The 17,182-nt window shown below is 38.4% G+C and overlaps 1 protein-coding gene across 3 annotated transcripts in view; it reads left to right on the forward strand.

Annotated features, from left to right (window-relative positions):
• Positions 1 to 17,182, forward strand: part of CHN2 (chimerin 2) — a 260,121-nt gene that overhangs the window by 84,534 nt on the left and 158,405 nt on the right. For 2 of the 3 annotated variants that reach the window (XM_075212289.1, XM_075212290.1), the window contains exon 2: positions 8,599 to 8,637. In XM_075212289.1, the coding sequence (XP_075068390.1) occupies positions 8,599 to 8,637 (39 nt within the window). Of the gene's footprint in view, positions 1 to 4,561; positions 4,678 to 8,598; positions 8,638 to 17,182 lie in introns of all 3 variants that reach the window. The other variant, XM_075212291.1, reaches the window with a different exon arrangement.

Below are 17,182 nucleotides of genomic sequence, written 5' to 3' on the forward strand. Positions count from 1 at the left end.
ATCACATGTGGCATTGGACTGATTTGCTTTGATTTTGCAGTAGGGAATGTTGTGCAGTGTGTTGCTGTAGCCTAGTCAACCTGAGCTGCATGAGTGACTGGGCCCAGTGTGACTTCACCTCTCAGGTAGACATACAATGGACCTGTACACACGGTAAAACTGAGAAAACTATTGACTTAAATTCTTATTGCGGCTTTCATAACAGACAGTGGTCTATATTTAACAGCATGAATCATAGGAATAATTAATGAGTTACACTTCCGTGCTCACTTCCTTTAGTATTTATTTAGAGTTAGCTGCAGAGTTATATAATTCATTGAGTGTGTAAGGCTAATACGTGTGGTCTAATTCGTTTGAGAATCAGACTGACAATCTGCAGTGATATCCATAGAAACACTTGAGGCATTACCAACACATTTTATCTTCTGCTAATAAGGCAGCAGATGTTTTCCCTGGTAGTCAAACTGCACTTTCTATTCCACACATAAGTGACTTCCATCGTAATGCTACTGCTCCATTCCATCAGACATATGATAACATGTAATAATCCTTAGTGTTACGATCTAATAGTGTTTGCAGCATGACCTGAATATGAAACAGACTTTCCCTATTGTGTTCTGACAGCGTCGGTGCTAATTCAGGTCAGCAGGAGCTCTGTTTAATTAGTGCACAGCAGCTTTCTCAATTACTTACTCTTTTGTCCTGGGAGGTTTGTGTGGAATGAACACTGTGTGAAATCTTTTTTCTAATTCCACACACTTGGCGCATGGAGTAAGGAACCATAGAAAGAAATGCACAGATCAATATCTATCATCATCCGCTGTATTAACACTTCCAGCTAATTATGTTACTTTGTTAATCCATTCTCATAGCCACCACCTCCCAAGGAGACAGATTGAATACCATTGTGTACATAAATAATGCTTCCTTAGTGAGGAACACACTTCCTCTTCATATCTGACTTACCCAGGCCTCATAGCATACAAGGAAAATGTACTTACTCTTTTCTGACCTCTCTAACACAGCAAGTTCTTACCTTTATCATCAGGGTCCCATTTTATGTCGCTAAATAATATTAAATTATATTACCATTACTAATATTAGTAATCAGTTATTATACCGCGAATTGCGTCATTTTGGGACGGCAGTAGCGGGATGCGGGAGATTTGCCTGCTCTCCTGGGAGTCCGTGAGACTGACCCGAATTTCGGGAGTCTCCCGTACATTCCGGGAGAGTTGGCAAGTATGCAATATAATAAAGAGATTTATTATAGTTTATTTCTGTAGGACCAACATGTTGCACAATTTTGCCTGGTTAAATGTTGGAGGGCATACTGTAATAGTGTAAACAAGCCCAGGCTGTTGAGCTCTGGGGCTGGTTGAGGGTTTTGTAGGGGCACACTGCCCTCGTTAAAAATCTTTTATTTATTGATAAGTGCACTGTGTATGGGAATTGTTTTGTCTCATTAAAAGTATAGGTCGAGACCCGATCTCTGCCAGCTCTGAGATGGTGCCAAATTTAAATCCATTTCTGGAGGGGTAATGTCTGCGCAGTGCATGGAACGCCCATGAGAACAGACCTTCTGCACCCCTTCACCATTCAGACGGAACACTCAAAGTCACATTCAGCTGGTGAAACATACAGAATTCCAGGCCAAATAGGAATGAGGCAACATTCTGTGGAAAAAGTTATTCTAGATGGAAGTACTGTGATCACTACTACAGGAAAATGTTCAGAAGTGGTTGGTTGCTGCTTTTTTTTATTCATCATTTAGCTTTGGAACAAACTATGAGAAAAACTCAAGGAACGTTTGAAAGTTCTCCTGCAAAAAAATAGAGAAGAATCTGCTGTCAAATCTGCTGTTTTTTCATGAGCAGTGCTTTAACAAGCCTGGTGCCCAAAATGCATCACGCCTCAACCTGACAGAATTCACTGAATGTTGCTATAGCAACAAGACATCTTTTGAGTCCGTCACAGGCACCCACTTCCATCAGTGTTTTTATGTTTCTTATGGTACTCCGCTAAGCTGCATGCTAAGGGGTATTACAAATATGTGAGCACAGGGCTATCATTTTCTTACTATATGTCATTTCATGTGACAGGATATGATTTATACCGTGTCCCTTGAGCTCCATTCGTCTTAAATAATTCATGGCTTTAATTATACTAATGTAGTTATAAATCTGAAGTGTTTATTTTACAGGTGTGTTGTAGATTGGTGCTTCTTCATTTTGAATGAACCAATCAAATGTCAAAGATGTCAGATTAAAAAAAATCTGATTCTTTCCAGCTGTTGTGGAGCTGCAAATCCCAGCACGCTTTGCCAGCCTCTGGAGAGCTTAGCAGCTACAAGTTATTGTTATTTTTTTTGCATGACTAATAAGTTAATGCTGGTGATAGAAGCACAGAACTTCAATGCCAATCCATTCACACTTATTATGCTCTGGGTAAAGCAGAAACATATTCACTTGGCAGGTGAAAAAAATTGCATGTAATCGGTATTTTGAGAAGCTTTTCTCTTTCACTAAAAGAGTGACAAGACAGGCAGAATGTAATTAGATTCAGAGATTGAGGAAAGTAAAAATACTCTAAATATCACTTTTTTATGTGTGTCTCTTGTAAGGAAAGGAATGCTTGTCAGATAGATTGCTGGTGAGTGCTTAGGGCAATGAATAAACAAATCAACCAGATGAAAGTACAGGTTGAAAGAGCTTTTTCTCAAGGATGAACTTTTTGAATGTAATGTACAATTGCGAATAATAAATAAGTATTAATGTACAGAGTTTATTGTTTATCATAGATGTCTATTTATTTTATAAGTCTGATTTTCAGTTGAGCTATCTAGGTTTATGCAGACAGGTCATCAATTTCTACCCAAGAATAACAGTTTATCTCATTAGCTCATTTTGGTGCTCTTGCACTTTTATAGTAATAATGAGCATATGATATTGGTTAATTGTTAGATTTATAATCAATTAGTGTCCTGTGATTTTGTCATTTGTTTCACTGAAGCTGTTTGTCCCATTGACATTCCATCACATGATTCCTGTGACTACGTGATCAATAGAGATCGATCTATTTTTGGTGTGGTTTTATAAGTAACATTTTTAGTTATACGCTTGTGCTTTAGGTTCAGAGGTTACTTTTTTTTTTATAAAAATCAACTTATTTTAATTTACAGATATATGTGCAGTTAAGATGGGAAGTAAAAGATAGTAATGAGTGAGGGAGGAATGAAGGGAGGTAGGAAGGGAGGTAGGAAAAGGGAACTGAGGTCACCAGCAGGACCCAGCAGGCCTGGGGAGGATAAACGCAACAATAAGAGGAACCATCAAGTTTTGGGAAGTGGATATTGAGTTGAACATATGGTGACCACCAAAGAAGGTCTAAGAGAGGAATAGGGAAGAGGTTTGGGTGGGTTGAAGTATTGTAGTGGTCTGAGGTGACTTTTTTATGTAAAATTTGTGTTTATGAATATTTGTAACCTGTTTTATTTTGCAGTTTTAATTTTTTTTTTAATGCTTTATGTCAGTTTTTTCTAATTTTTGTGCTTCATCGAGACATTTAAATAATGTTTTATTTACTGTGTCTGTTATGTGTTAATTATAACCTTGGTAATTAGGGTTGGGCTTATAATTCATGTGTTGAAATGAACACTCTTAATTACTGGTGTTATTTATAGAAGCTTGTTACACTTGATTTCAGATACATTGATAAAAGGACAGTGTCCCAAAAACAAATCTCCTGTAGTCGTATACATAAGGGCTGCCGGCTGAATTATGTTATTATCATCTGTTGTCCTCTGACAAGAAAGTTGCCCATAGATTTAGGTCAATATGATACAGGGAGATAGTGGAAATATGATGAGTCAGATCTGTCTCCCATGTAGCTCTACCATTAATTGGACAATACAATGAAGGCAAAGTGATTAACCTAAACATGAATTTCTACAGATTACTTTCAGGTCAGGGCACGTCCCCATTCCCTAGAAGTCTTAAATATATTCTACATTTGGGTTTGCAGTGTCCTCCCCAGAAAATGTTGGCAGCCGGGTGGCATTAACAAGTAGACGAGTGGGAGTAGTTGTAATACTTTGCAATAACAATGAAAATGTTGGAGGTTATTGCCCACACCTGTCAGGACTGGTCAGACTGGTGGTCAATGGTCTAACACACACTGCTGGCTGTAGTGCTCACATAGTGCCTCTTCTAATAGGAGAAACAATGGTTTATTCTATTATAATAGGATCTGTTGGGCTCCAGGACTCCAAGTAAAAACAGTCGGGTGGAGCACCCAGGAAATAGGTGCTGGAGAAATTAGATTTAGTCTGACAGTGAGACAGTGATTAAGTTGCACGTTTATGACTAGAGAAACCCCTGACTGGCCACTGATAATGATGTGCTAAAAAAGAGGACAGATGATGTTTTTTTCCATAGTTTCTCCTATATATGAGACAGAAGCTACATCCAAGCCTTTACATACACTTACTGTAATATTAACATTTATGGTGATTTACAACTTTTGGGGTGATTCTACACAACTCTCTCTTCCCTTATACTAGTGCATTGGAGGGGAGGGAGACTACCTGGGTCCACTATCTTTGGTATCTTTAGTTGTCCCTTGGACTAACATTTACTGGGGACTTCTGGTGGACAACGGCAGAATTGGAGGACCAATGTAGGAACCAAAGGTGAAACCCCCATATATATTTATGACTTCAAGATTTACCCCTAAGTTATGTCATTTTGCTGAGCTTCTCCCTGTTAGATATGTAGGCTATAATAATGCTTTTATCCAATGTATTATTGTAGCCTAATTATTTCATGTTAATGTACTAGACTACTTATCCACATTCAAGTTTATATCCAATTACCCTTAGCTGCTAGGGAAGTGCATCTAGACATGTCATGTATTCTAGCTTGTTATAAAGCACTACTCCCCAATGTGACTTTTTTTTATTATATTTGGAATAGGCGTCATCTTTAAACCTTAATACATAAAAAATAAAATTCATACTATGCCATTGGTAAAAATAAAAACCAGGATGTTGCCAGAGATAAAAACTACCTAAGATAAACTAGTTATTTTCCACATATTGAAGACAGTTTACAATTGTGAATAGATCTGTGTGAGCAGCGTAACTGTGGTGAGACGTTTTGTATTCTTACAGAAAAAAACACTCTCTATTGGGGTACAATGTGGAAACCATTACTACCGTTTCTGATCTGTGCCTGCTTTCGTCACTGTATAAAATACAATATAAAAGCAACAGTGACATATGGATTTAATCTTCAGCTTTGTGCACAGCCTGCAGTGGGCACAATGACCCATCCATCTAATCTATCACGTATCTGGCAGTAGTTTACTGTGTAAGTCCATGTGGAAACATAAATAATTACATCTATTTTTATGAGTAAATTGCATTTGGGACACTATACAATAATATACATGAGTTACAAATTATAGTGGACGGCTGCTAAGAAAGGTGCTTCACATTATGTATGTGAGAGACTGAAGTTTTCTGATTGTGTGAGAAGAAATCCTTGCAAAATACACTTTGTATGAGAAATGGTAATATTACAGTTCAAGAGCCAAGGGAAGATTTGTCCCCTTCTTTATTAATTTATTTAAAGTTTTTATATATCTAAAATAAAAGGCATTTCACAATGTATTGACGGCAAATAAGAAACACTTGGCCCATCTAGTCTGCCCATTTTTTAACGTATGGTAACCTCAAACCGTATTTGATCTTTTAATCTTTGTAGGGTGTGAAGATACCGGGTTTTCGGGCCCCATTCTACCCACTTCACTCTGACTGGCCACCAACGGGTGCCTTCCTAAGCCTAAGTACCTTCTAAGGTTCTTATTAGTCACTCAGGCAAATGCAGTTAGAACGTAAAGCAATACATTTATTGTAATAAAAACAATCACTAGAATACTGTATTCAAACAGTATAGAAATTCCAGGCAGGTTTACCATATTATCTGTCCCTTACCCCACTAGCTTAAGGAGCTACAGTAACCTGGATGTCCTGACTTAAAGACCCATGGAGTTTTTCTCTTAGCTGCTTCTGTAGTCCATTGGTAGAGAAAGAAAACTCAAAACCAGCTACATTGCAGCTTCCATGAGTCAAATTTCAGAATGAATATATCACCTCCCCCACTGGAGTGGTTTGTTATTTCTAGGGTCAAATTTCCACAGTGCTTTCCCCTCTCTGGGCAAACCCCTGGGCCTCTCCTTGTTGAGCATTGGTGAGTCCTGGACTAGGGGGTTGGAGAGGGGAGTGGAGATGAGCTGTACTTCCACAGAACCTCCACTGCCTTATTGTAGACCAAACATCTGGAGTAGTCTTGTGAGAACAATAGATACTAATTAGCCTTCCCCCTCACCAGCATCTTGCAACCTGATCCCTACCCTTAACCCCCCTGGCTTTACATTAAAGATAACGAATAACAGCCTCGCTGCCACATAAACAGTATACAATAACCAATATACATATTTACAATGAGATACAATGTCCTCTTATCCACATTTAATTAGACACTGCAGTTGTACGCTGTTGAGCTGGGAAACAAAAGCAAAGGCTATAAAAAGTACTTTCTATAATCCACATTATATGAGAAACGAGGGACAGGCTGGTTAAAGTGTTATCAAACTCGTTTTGTCACATAGGGTTATCCTTATGTCTATCCCAAGCATGTTTAATTTGCTCTAATGTATTAGCCTCAACCACCTCTGATGGGAGGCTATTCCATTTATCCACTACTCTTTCAATTAAGTAATTTTTCCTCAAATTTCCTCTAAACCTACTTCCCTCCAGTTTCAGTGCATATCCTCATGTTCTAATATTTCTCTTCCTTTGAAGAATGTTTCCATTCTGTACCTTGTTAAAATCCTTGATCTATTTGAAAGCTTCTATTATTTCTTCCAGTTCCCTTCTCTGCTCCAAACTATACATACTAAGATATTTTTGTGTTTCCTGATAAGTTTTGTGCATTAGGCCATGCACCATTTTAGTTGCCCTTCTTTGTACACTCTCTAATGTATTAAATCCTACTGGCCTCTAGAACTGAATACAGTATTCTAGATGAGGCCGTACCAATGACCTATACGGTGGCATTATTCGTTCTTTCTTTCTGCTACTGATTCCTCTCCCTATGCAACCAAGCATCTGGCTTGCCATTCTCATTACTTTGTTCAATTGCTTACCTGCCTTTAAGCCACCTCCTAGATCCCTTTCTTCATTAGTAATTTCCATTATAGTGCCATTAGTATTATATTTAGCCTTTGGGTTTTTGATACCCCAGAGCATGATTTTGCATTTTTGGACATTAAACTGTAGCTGCCACTCTCTTGACCATTCCTGTAGTCTACCTAGAGCATCAATCATTTGTTTTACCCCTCCTGGTGTTTCTACCATGTTGCATATCTTTGTGTCATCTGCAGAAAGGCATACTTTCCCTTCAATACCATTTGCAGTGTCACCAATAAAGATATTATAAAGTACTAGTCCAAGTGCAGATCCAACCAGTGCAGATCCAAGAGGTACTTCACTGGTATCCTTTGCCTCCTGTGAATGCACTCAGTTTACTATAACTCTCTGTTTTCTATCCTGCAACCAAGATCTTATCCATTCAACCTTAGAATCCAGTCCCAAGCTTTCAAGTTTATTTAACAGTCTGCAATGTGGGACAGTGTTAAATGCCTTACTGAAATCTGGATACGCTACATCTACAGCCCCCCCTTGATCTGTTACTTTAGTCACCCAGGTAAAAAGTCAGTAAGATTTGTTTGAGATGATCTCTCCCCAGTTAATCCATTCTGTTTAGGATCCTGTAAATTACTGGATTTGAGATATTCTACAACTCTTTATTTTTGAGAGTGTAACTACTTTAAAGAAAGGCATATATGAAAACACATAAATCTTTACATGACTGCCAGGAATGTTGCAACCTGAAAAAAAATAATTTGAATCTGGAACACCAATTTTATCTAATTAAGATATGGGGGTAAATGTATCAAGCTGAGAGTTTTCCAGTGGGTTTGAAAAACCAATCAGATTCTAGTTATCATTTATTTAGTATATTCTACAAAATGACAGCTAGAATCTGATTGGTTTCTTTAGGCAACATCTCCACTTTTCAAACCCGCCGGAAAACTCTCAGCTTGATACATTGACCCCATGGTGTCTAAATAAGAGATGGTCATAAGCTATTTGAGAAAGTGGTGCATATTTAAAATTGTGTGTTTTTTGTGCACTCAGACTACCATCCCGAATAGAAGAATACAAGGATGGAAATGTAAAAAGCTGCAATTGGCTCATATTGGTGCAGTATTATTGCCATGAGAAACTGAGATTCTATTAGTTGTTTCGCCAGTAAATCACAGAACAGATTTTTTTTTACAAAAAGTAGCCACAATATTATTTGTTTATTTGATTTTTTGGTGCTTTTTGTTTTTTTTATGTGATTATAGCATTTTTTATTGTTGTAAAATTTCTATGCATCTTGAAACAATTCCCATAAGATAACTATGAGCTTAAGAATCTGTTCACTTCCCAGTACAGTCAAGTAATGGATTGATTATTTTGTGTTCTAGATGCGGAAGAATACCAGCCTCCAGTTTGGAAATCATACTGTGAGTATTGGCTGTATATTATATATTATCCTTTCCTCGTCTAGACACTGTGTACATCTAAGACCCAGAAAAGGTTTGGAGCAATAGTTAGAACAAATCAATTATTACAACTTTCAAATTACTATTTGGCTTACAGGAAATATTTGTTAGTATTGAATTTTCCCCAAAATAATTCAATTGTGCTCTCAGCTAATTGTGTCACGTTATAACCTTGTATTTGCTATTTAACATGGTAACAGCTGCGTTACTGAACTAAAGAACTAAAATACCAGTTAAATCACAGTTTTGCACAAACACTGCAAAATATATGTATCTGAAAATGTAAACCTATATGTCTCCCTGAGACTGAATAACTGCATTTTATTATATATATATTACATATCTATTTCTAGTTGAGCAAATACATTGTAATTACTCTTTTTCATGTGATTCTCTTAATTGCCTAAAGAATTTTAAAGTGTGGAGTGTACATCTCAGGAACAACTGAACATGCGGAACTCACAATATTTGGATTACAGGAATCGGAGTCACAGATCACAAAATAATGGTATTTTAAAAATATAACAGTGGTACAACATTTTGTGTTGTGACTCACTTGTCAATAATTCCTTTTTTTCATGACTCATGATTGATCAAATATTTTCATACATAGAACCATAAACATAATTAATATACATATGTTTGAAACCCAAAGTAAATTTCAGGGTCTTTCTTAAATTTACATTGAAAACATTATTCGCATATAACCCCAAAGGCACATTTTTATCTTATTTCAACAGTTTTCACCATTTACTTGAACATTCTGGTGACGGATCCAGGCTGGTCTTGTAGCACACTGGTTGTGAATAACCATTGGCACCAGTGGCGGAACTACCATTGGAGCCGCAGGTGTAGTGCGCCAGGGCCAATGGAAATAATGGGGCCCACTGCATTGTAGATGCAGAGGGTCGGGGCCCCGGTTCCCTCCTCTGCGTCTCCTTTCATCAGGCCCCACACCTCACTAGTTCTGCCTCTGATTGGCACAGCAGTAATGTTTTAACAGGGGCAAACACAGGATTTGTAGAGGGGAGGTTTCCACATCATGCCACCAGTGGGCATGACCAGCATGCATGGGGGCGTGGATATAATATTAGACAGTGCTTGGCTGCTCTCCAACTCTTCCTATCCCTATAATATACATGGGCAATGCTGCATGCACTACTGTTAGGTGCACGCAGCTCTCCCTTTTCAAGCAGAGCCGTGTGAAGCGGGGGCAGGGTCCAGCCACTTCAATTATAGAGTTCCCCAGGTTTGGAAGGGGGTTTCCAGGCACTAGGAAACCCCCCTCGGTTTGCCTATGTTTAATGTAAATAAAAATCAATGGAGTAACTAAAAAACATTTTAGTAACTTAATTTAACATTTTTACATATTTTTCATAATTCATAATTATTCTAATTTTATACACATTCATACAAGCCCTGATACACACTTTCCAGTAATAAGCTATTGATAGAGATTTATCACAATTATCTTCCTACAGATGAACTTAGGTTTATGCCTGTAGGGATGGTCTGAATCTAGAATGTAAGCTGTCATGACACAGACCCTCCCTACCCTCAAACTCTTATCAGCATCAGATGGAGAAATCAGCCTCATGTTCTGTGCTTGTTTCTCATGTACTTCTTCTGTTTTATATATCATTTGTTTTTTTTGTAAAATTTGACTGGTGGGGTTTTGCCTCGGTCTTACACATATGGAGGAGGAAGAGGTGATTGATGATAATGAATCAACCTTTTTACATAATGTTAAGCTGTAGTACAAAAATGTAGCAATATGAAAGGACAACAATACATTTTACATTGTTTGTTTTTTGAGGATAAAGGTTTGATTCTCTGGTCAATTCAGCAGTTAGATTTCTCCGGTTAGCTACTAAATAAATTATTTATGCAGCATATCTTGCTGGAGTACATCCTATAGTAAAGGCTGCTATGGAAGAGTGAAGTGGAAGAATACAAATTATCTCACTGTTAATTTATTTTCCATGAAGTACTCCAGGGCAGCCCAATATTTCCCACCCAGGTTGTTTTTATATGTTTCTGAAGACAGCTTGGGAAGTACTCAAAGTCGTAGAGGAAGGGGAGGAACTGGCTTATATACTTACTGAGGGTGTAGTTTTGTTTGACCAGTCTCTAGCTAAACAAAACAGAAGAAAACCCATAGTAAAGGCTGCCATGGAGTACTTTGAGGTCAGAAGCATCTCGAGATGCATCCAGCTTGTCACCTGTATCAGTTTTCAAGCATACATACACCCAAACACACAACCAGTTCATAAGCACAAACAAGGTTGGTTCTCCAAGGACTGTTTCCAGAGTACTTCAAATTAATTAGAGCCCCTATCTTATTGCCGATGGCAACATAACTGGATTGCTAACAGATTTAGCGTTAGCACTGCCCATGGAGACTTTGACTATCTCTTCCTTGAGACCCATACCAAGTCTAAATATTGAGAGAGTTTAACCTTTGGAGGTCTCGGGTGAACTCTGTTCAGAAGTCATCCCTCGTGCATTTAGCCTTCGATTTCTTTACTACTAAACATGTAGATCCAGACGCAGACATCCAGACAACGTAACAGAAGATATGTTCTCTCTTTTCCTACTCTGCGGTATCTTCAATCATTGAGGACTTCCACTATTAGAGGGTGGATTGTTGTGACTATGAGAGAGAGACTACTATCGATACTCAGGATCACTCACTGTGGGGTGCAGCTAATATTCATGTGTTGGCTAATTTACAAGCAAATATTCATGCTACTCGATGGTTTTTGGCTAAAACATTACTGGAGATAATTGAGATGAATTATAAATTGAGTACCAGGTATGTGGTAGACTGTGCACCAGCTAGTGCTAGGTGGGAAGCCTCTGGATGAACAAAATAGAAGTCTGCAAAAATCTATGACACGCAAGCTTGCTTTGTTCTAGGAAAATAGGATTGTCACATCGCAACAGCTCCCACCCTACCCACTTATTGCTATATTTGTTGTTTCTTCTGTAGAAATGCCTGGCTAACATTAATTACTATAGTTTATGCTGTCCCGGGCTGGCACAGCAGAGAAGCAGACGAGGCTTTATACCAGCGTACCAAGGAGACAGACTAAAGCTCCATTTTGCAGTGCAGCTTGAGCAACAAGGGTGGAGCGTTCTAGGACACCTGCCAGCATTACAGGTTTAGATTAAAAGTTCCAGTGTTACGGTTTCCTGAGATTATTTTTTTCTTTCTCCTTTAACCTTTCTATATGGTTTCATTTTCAATCAGAAGATTGCATCATTATGTACCTTGCATCCTAATATGTTATATTTCAGTAAACATAGAACAGTGGTTCCAATGTCTTGTTTCCCTTCACTAAATATGGATTTCCATCAATGGGCTTCCATAAAATGTATTGTCGGAGTGCACGTGTAAAGTGCACGGCCTGTCCCATGTGGAGCAAAGGGCGGTGAGTGTTTTTTCTTCTTATCCCTGCCGGTATCTCAGCTTGTTGACTGCCAATCCTATTCCCCAAGAACAAAGAAAGTTAGCAGTTCATAGATTACTGCAAATTTATATTTTAACACATACAACATATGGCAGTCAACTTCTTCCTCTAGTCATTCAAGCACCTTGACCTGGGTAAGAAGTGGATGATGATGATCAGTGAACCCTTGCGCTGGATGCTCAGCGATGGCATGCACTGTCTCCCATGACTCTTGCTGGCGTCTAGCCGGTTGCTCAACAGCAGCTGCTACTTAGCAGTGTTATCCATTAGTGCTTTCAAGGCAAGTTATTTTTATTATGCTGTTCATTGGTGCTTTCTCTCATTGGTGCCCCAGCATTTAAAAAATCTCTTCCTTCCTTCCTATGACCTGGGATGGTGATAGTTCACCTGAGCTAGTGTGCTGAGCCTGCATTTCCTTTGTGTATATTTTCTGTTGTGACCTGGAATGTGTAGTTACTTCTTTCTCCTACCACAGCTTGGTATTGGATTTGCTTTTGACCACTTCCTGCCCTAACCTCAGCCTGATTACAGGACTTTGTTACTAACCTCTACCTACCCTGACCTCGGCCTGATGACCGGACTTTGTTATTTACCTCTGCCTGCCCTGACCACTGCCTGATTACTAGACTTTACTATTGCCCACTGCCTGCCCTGACCACTGCCTGATTACTAAACCTTGCTTTTGTTCACCACCTGCCTTTCTGACCACTGCCAATGTCTCAGATTTAGAAAGTCAATACCTGCTTCTAACTGGGTCCTGTCCACCTAACTTCGCAATATTTAGAGTTAATAAGCTTCTATTACCATGAGGTAAGACCTGGGGGCAACTGAGTTCTCTGGAACATAAAACCTTCTTTGGAAAGGAAGCTACTTCACACAGTGTAATACAACAGCCAATATACCTGACTTTTAAACTAATGTGCATTTTGATGGGGAAAGATGTCTTCAGCATTTGATCTTGTGCAACCTTGGACGAGCTGCTCATTGGTAACGATATTCAGATTAAAATAGCTACACAGTGATTTAAAAAGTATAGCTATTTTAATATTGTTAAGCATTACGGAATATGCTGGCGCTATATAAATAAATGTTGATGATTTAGTAATAGTAAGTTAACTGTACGCATCAGTTCATCACAAACAAATTAAAGTTCCAAATTCTAACAACAGAGATCCCAATGACAATATTCAAGGAACAAGTTCTGTTCTCCTTCTTCTAATATGACTGGTCTTCAGTGCATCATGTTCTGCTATCAGTTGTAGCATCTTTTGCTTGAGAAAGTTGTTGCTGAATTAATCATAAACTGGCATCTATAAAAAAAAAGAGGAAATATCCAGTTAAAAGGTTAAAATGCATCTACAGGCTAATGTGTCTTGTTTAATTCCTCAATTTGATTTAATATACCAAAATAACATGTGATGTACAGTAGAGGGGTAAATGCCTGTAAGACAAACAACTTTAATCTCATGATATCTTCTACCGCTTAGACTTTTTATTTCTGACATTTCCATATACAACAAAGCACCAAGAAATTAACAGAAAATATCCCCCCCCCCAAAAAAAAAGTAATCAAGTGAGAAAATGTCACTCACCTGCTCTCTCCAATCCTCTGATCTGGCAGCTCCAGCAAACCTATAATGCTTCAAATGAAAGCTAAGTGGCTTTATACATGTTTAAAGTACCTCAACTTCAAACCTTTTGTTTGCTTGGTACTGGTGGCATGTTTATGGTAGGCAATATTTCTTTACGTGCTAAATCTCTTTGTCATATTTTCTGTCTTTTCTGGGTCGGTCAAGCTACTGACACATCAAACCCCCAACCGAATTATGTTCCCTCATGCTATTATATTGAGAGTGAGAAGGACTATCACAGCTGAATAAGACTGACAGGAGGGCTCTGGACTTAAAGAACTGCAAATTATATATAGTATAATGGAATTATTTGCAAAGTAATAAAGACCTAAAAGAAATCATTTAACAATTGCACCAAAAGCAGCTTATATTTCCTTGTCTAAAGCAGCATTTTAAGTGAGACACAGGTAGCGCATCATTAAGCACATTGCTGGTGATAGCAGTGAGGACTGACATTATGCCACCAATTATGCTGATAACCAACCTTTCTCCTCCCTCTCATAATGAGAAGCACGCAGAGGATCATCATCATCATCAACATTTATTTATATAGCGCCAGCAAATTCCGTAGCACTTTACAATTGGGAACAAACATCAATAAAACAATGGGTAATACATACAGAGAGGTAAGAGGGCCCTGCTCGCAAGCTTACAATATATGGGACAATGGGAGTTTGAAACACAAGGGCATGTGCTACATTATATTGCACATTGGACCAGCTAGAATGGAAAGGTAAAAAGTATTGAGTGAACTGTGTGATCAGTCACACAACTATGTTGGTCAAAGGGTTGTTGTCTTGTATTAGCTGTGTAGTGGGTGGTAATAGGGTAACCTAGGGAGATTAAGATGGTGGTTGAGAAATATCATAAGCTTGTCTGAAGAGGTGGGTTTTCAGAGAATGCTTGAAGGGAATTGGAGGATGTGATGAGAGTGGCAGCACAGTGGCCTAGTGGTTAGCACTTCTGCCTCACAGCACTGGGGTCATGAGTCCCAACCATGGCCTTATCTGTGAGGAGTTTGTATGTTCTCCCTGTGTTTGCTTGGGTTTCCTCCGGGTGCTCCGGTTTCCTCCCACACTCCAAAAACATACTAGTAGGTTAATTGGCTGCTATCAAAATTGACCTTAGTCTTTCTCTCTTACTGTCTGTGTGTGTGTATGTTAGGGAATTTAGACTGTAAGCTCCAATGGGGCAGGGACTGATGTGAATGAGTTCTCTGTACAGCGCTGCGGAATTAGCGGCGCTATATAAATAACTGATGATGATGATGATGTAAGAGAGACGCAGATCTTGTGCAGAATGGAGGATACCCTTCAATTCAAATTTTATTAGCCCCAAAATATTGTGCTTGTCTTGATCTTTATTAAGTTTATTTCAAATGTTGTGAATATTACAGTATGCTGTTCTGTTATTATCTACTAATAACATTCTCAAATATATGTGTTGAGATATTTAACAAATATTTGCTATGGTGCTGAATGCAGGTTTTTGTTCTATGTTACCAGCCATTTTTGGATAAAGGTGGCTAAAACTGGCAGACTGACATGTCCTATAACCATCATCATCATTACATTTTTATAAGGCATCACAAAACTCTGCAGCGCCGGACAGTCGGTATAACAAAACATAAAATAAAATAAATGTTACATAGAAATAGAATAAGGACATATGATGTTGATGAAGAAGGTGCAGACATGAGACAGCGGTTAGAGAGAGCCTTGCTCATTGTAATGGGATTTACTCACAAGACTGTTTGTTGAAAAATATCTCCCCTTATGATCAAAACTTTTATCTCAAATACCTTCCAGTGTTATTAGGTCCTGAAACTTTTATTAACTCTTATACAAAAGGCTACTTGTATATTAGTTTTGATGGCCCTTTATTAGGAGATGTTTATTAAAACTAATAACCAGACAAAATGAGACCCTTGTAAAATGGAACATGTCATCTGTTGTTGAATGAGAGTAGTTTGTTTCTTATTTGGACAAATTAAATCACAAAGTGTAAAATTATATTTTCTGTGACTCTTGGGGGGAGATTCAATTCAGCAGGATGTGTCTCCAGAATGTCCACGGACACACATCGCACTGATGTGCGCAGGGAGACACCCCCCATAGAGATGTACAGAAAAATGAGTGGAGATCCCTACCGTAATGGCTGGCAATGTGCACAGCCAGACCTCACGGTGATGCCTGCGCGGTACACCGCCAGCAGTAGAATCTCCACCTCTGCTTTTGTTTGTAAACTGCACCAGAAAAATGACAGTTAGAATCTGATTGGTTGCTATGAATTTAACAACCTTTTTGATTTATACATGTTTTCATCCTATATTGAAAAGCACCATGGTAATGTGGTAATTTGCAATGTAAGTCCTGTGACGTTTTTACAGTGTTAATTTTCTTATGGGATAAATGACCTCCCCATTGCTGTTTCTGGTTGTTTCTGTGGGGCTGTCCATTTTCACTGAAACTTCCTTACACATGTAGCCTAAATACCTGGAGATACACAAGTTCACTTAGAAGGGATACAGACTTGACTACCTGGTAATAGAAAGCTATCACAAACAATATATAATTCTGAATTACTATGCAGGGACTAAATTAATCTTCCCATTTACTACAGTGCCATTTAAACTTAAGGTTCAATAGATTACCTTTAATTTGTGGATTTATAGAATATTAAAAATAAAGTTCCTAATAATAAAGCACAAGTGAAGTGAAAGCCACTATTTGAAATTAATAAATAGCAAATACTGGGTATTACTGAGCCAAATAATATTTGTGAAACAATTGATGTGCTTTTACTTGACTAGATGTTCCCCGTGTTCTTTTTTTATTCCATTACAATGGGGTGCAGAGTTAGGAGGCAATGACTGAGTGACAACTTTGCGCACTTGCTGTGCAGCAGTCTGTGGATTGGTTGATTCATTATCAGGGGCAGGACCAGTGATGTCAAAGCAATTCAGTTTCAGCTTTTGCCTTGTATCAGATCCCATCAGGATAGACCTATAATGTTGTGTACTTTTGTCTTAATAAATCACTGTGGCATGCTATCAAAAAAGTCTTGGTAATTACAATTTCATTGTTTGGTTTCTTCAGGCTGCTACTAATAACTTAGAGTCACATGGCAAATGATGTAGTGAGCAGTGAAGCTTTAAAACGCCCTTCTGAGCTCCGTTTGCATTGTTAAATCATCCCCTTTTTCATCCCCCTTTGCCATCATATGACATGCTATACTTGTCCGACCTCCAGAGAGATTTTGAAAAGGAAATAAAGATTTGAGGGAGTACAGCTAAGAAAAATGCAGATGCATCTTTAAGGGGAAAAAATTCTGTGTGGGATTGCTGCTGTAACCCAGGGAGTAAGAAAAGATAAGATAATTGCATATTATGCAAGGAAAGAG

This window comes from Mixophyes fleayi, chromosome 5, assembly GCF_038048845.1.
Source record: "Mixophyes fleayi isolate aMixFle1 chromosome 5, aMixFle1.hap1, whole genome shotgun sequence".
NCBI lineage: Eukaryota > Metazoa > Chordata > Amphibia > Anura > Limnodynastidae > Mixophyes > Mixophyes fleayi.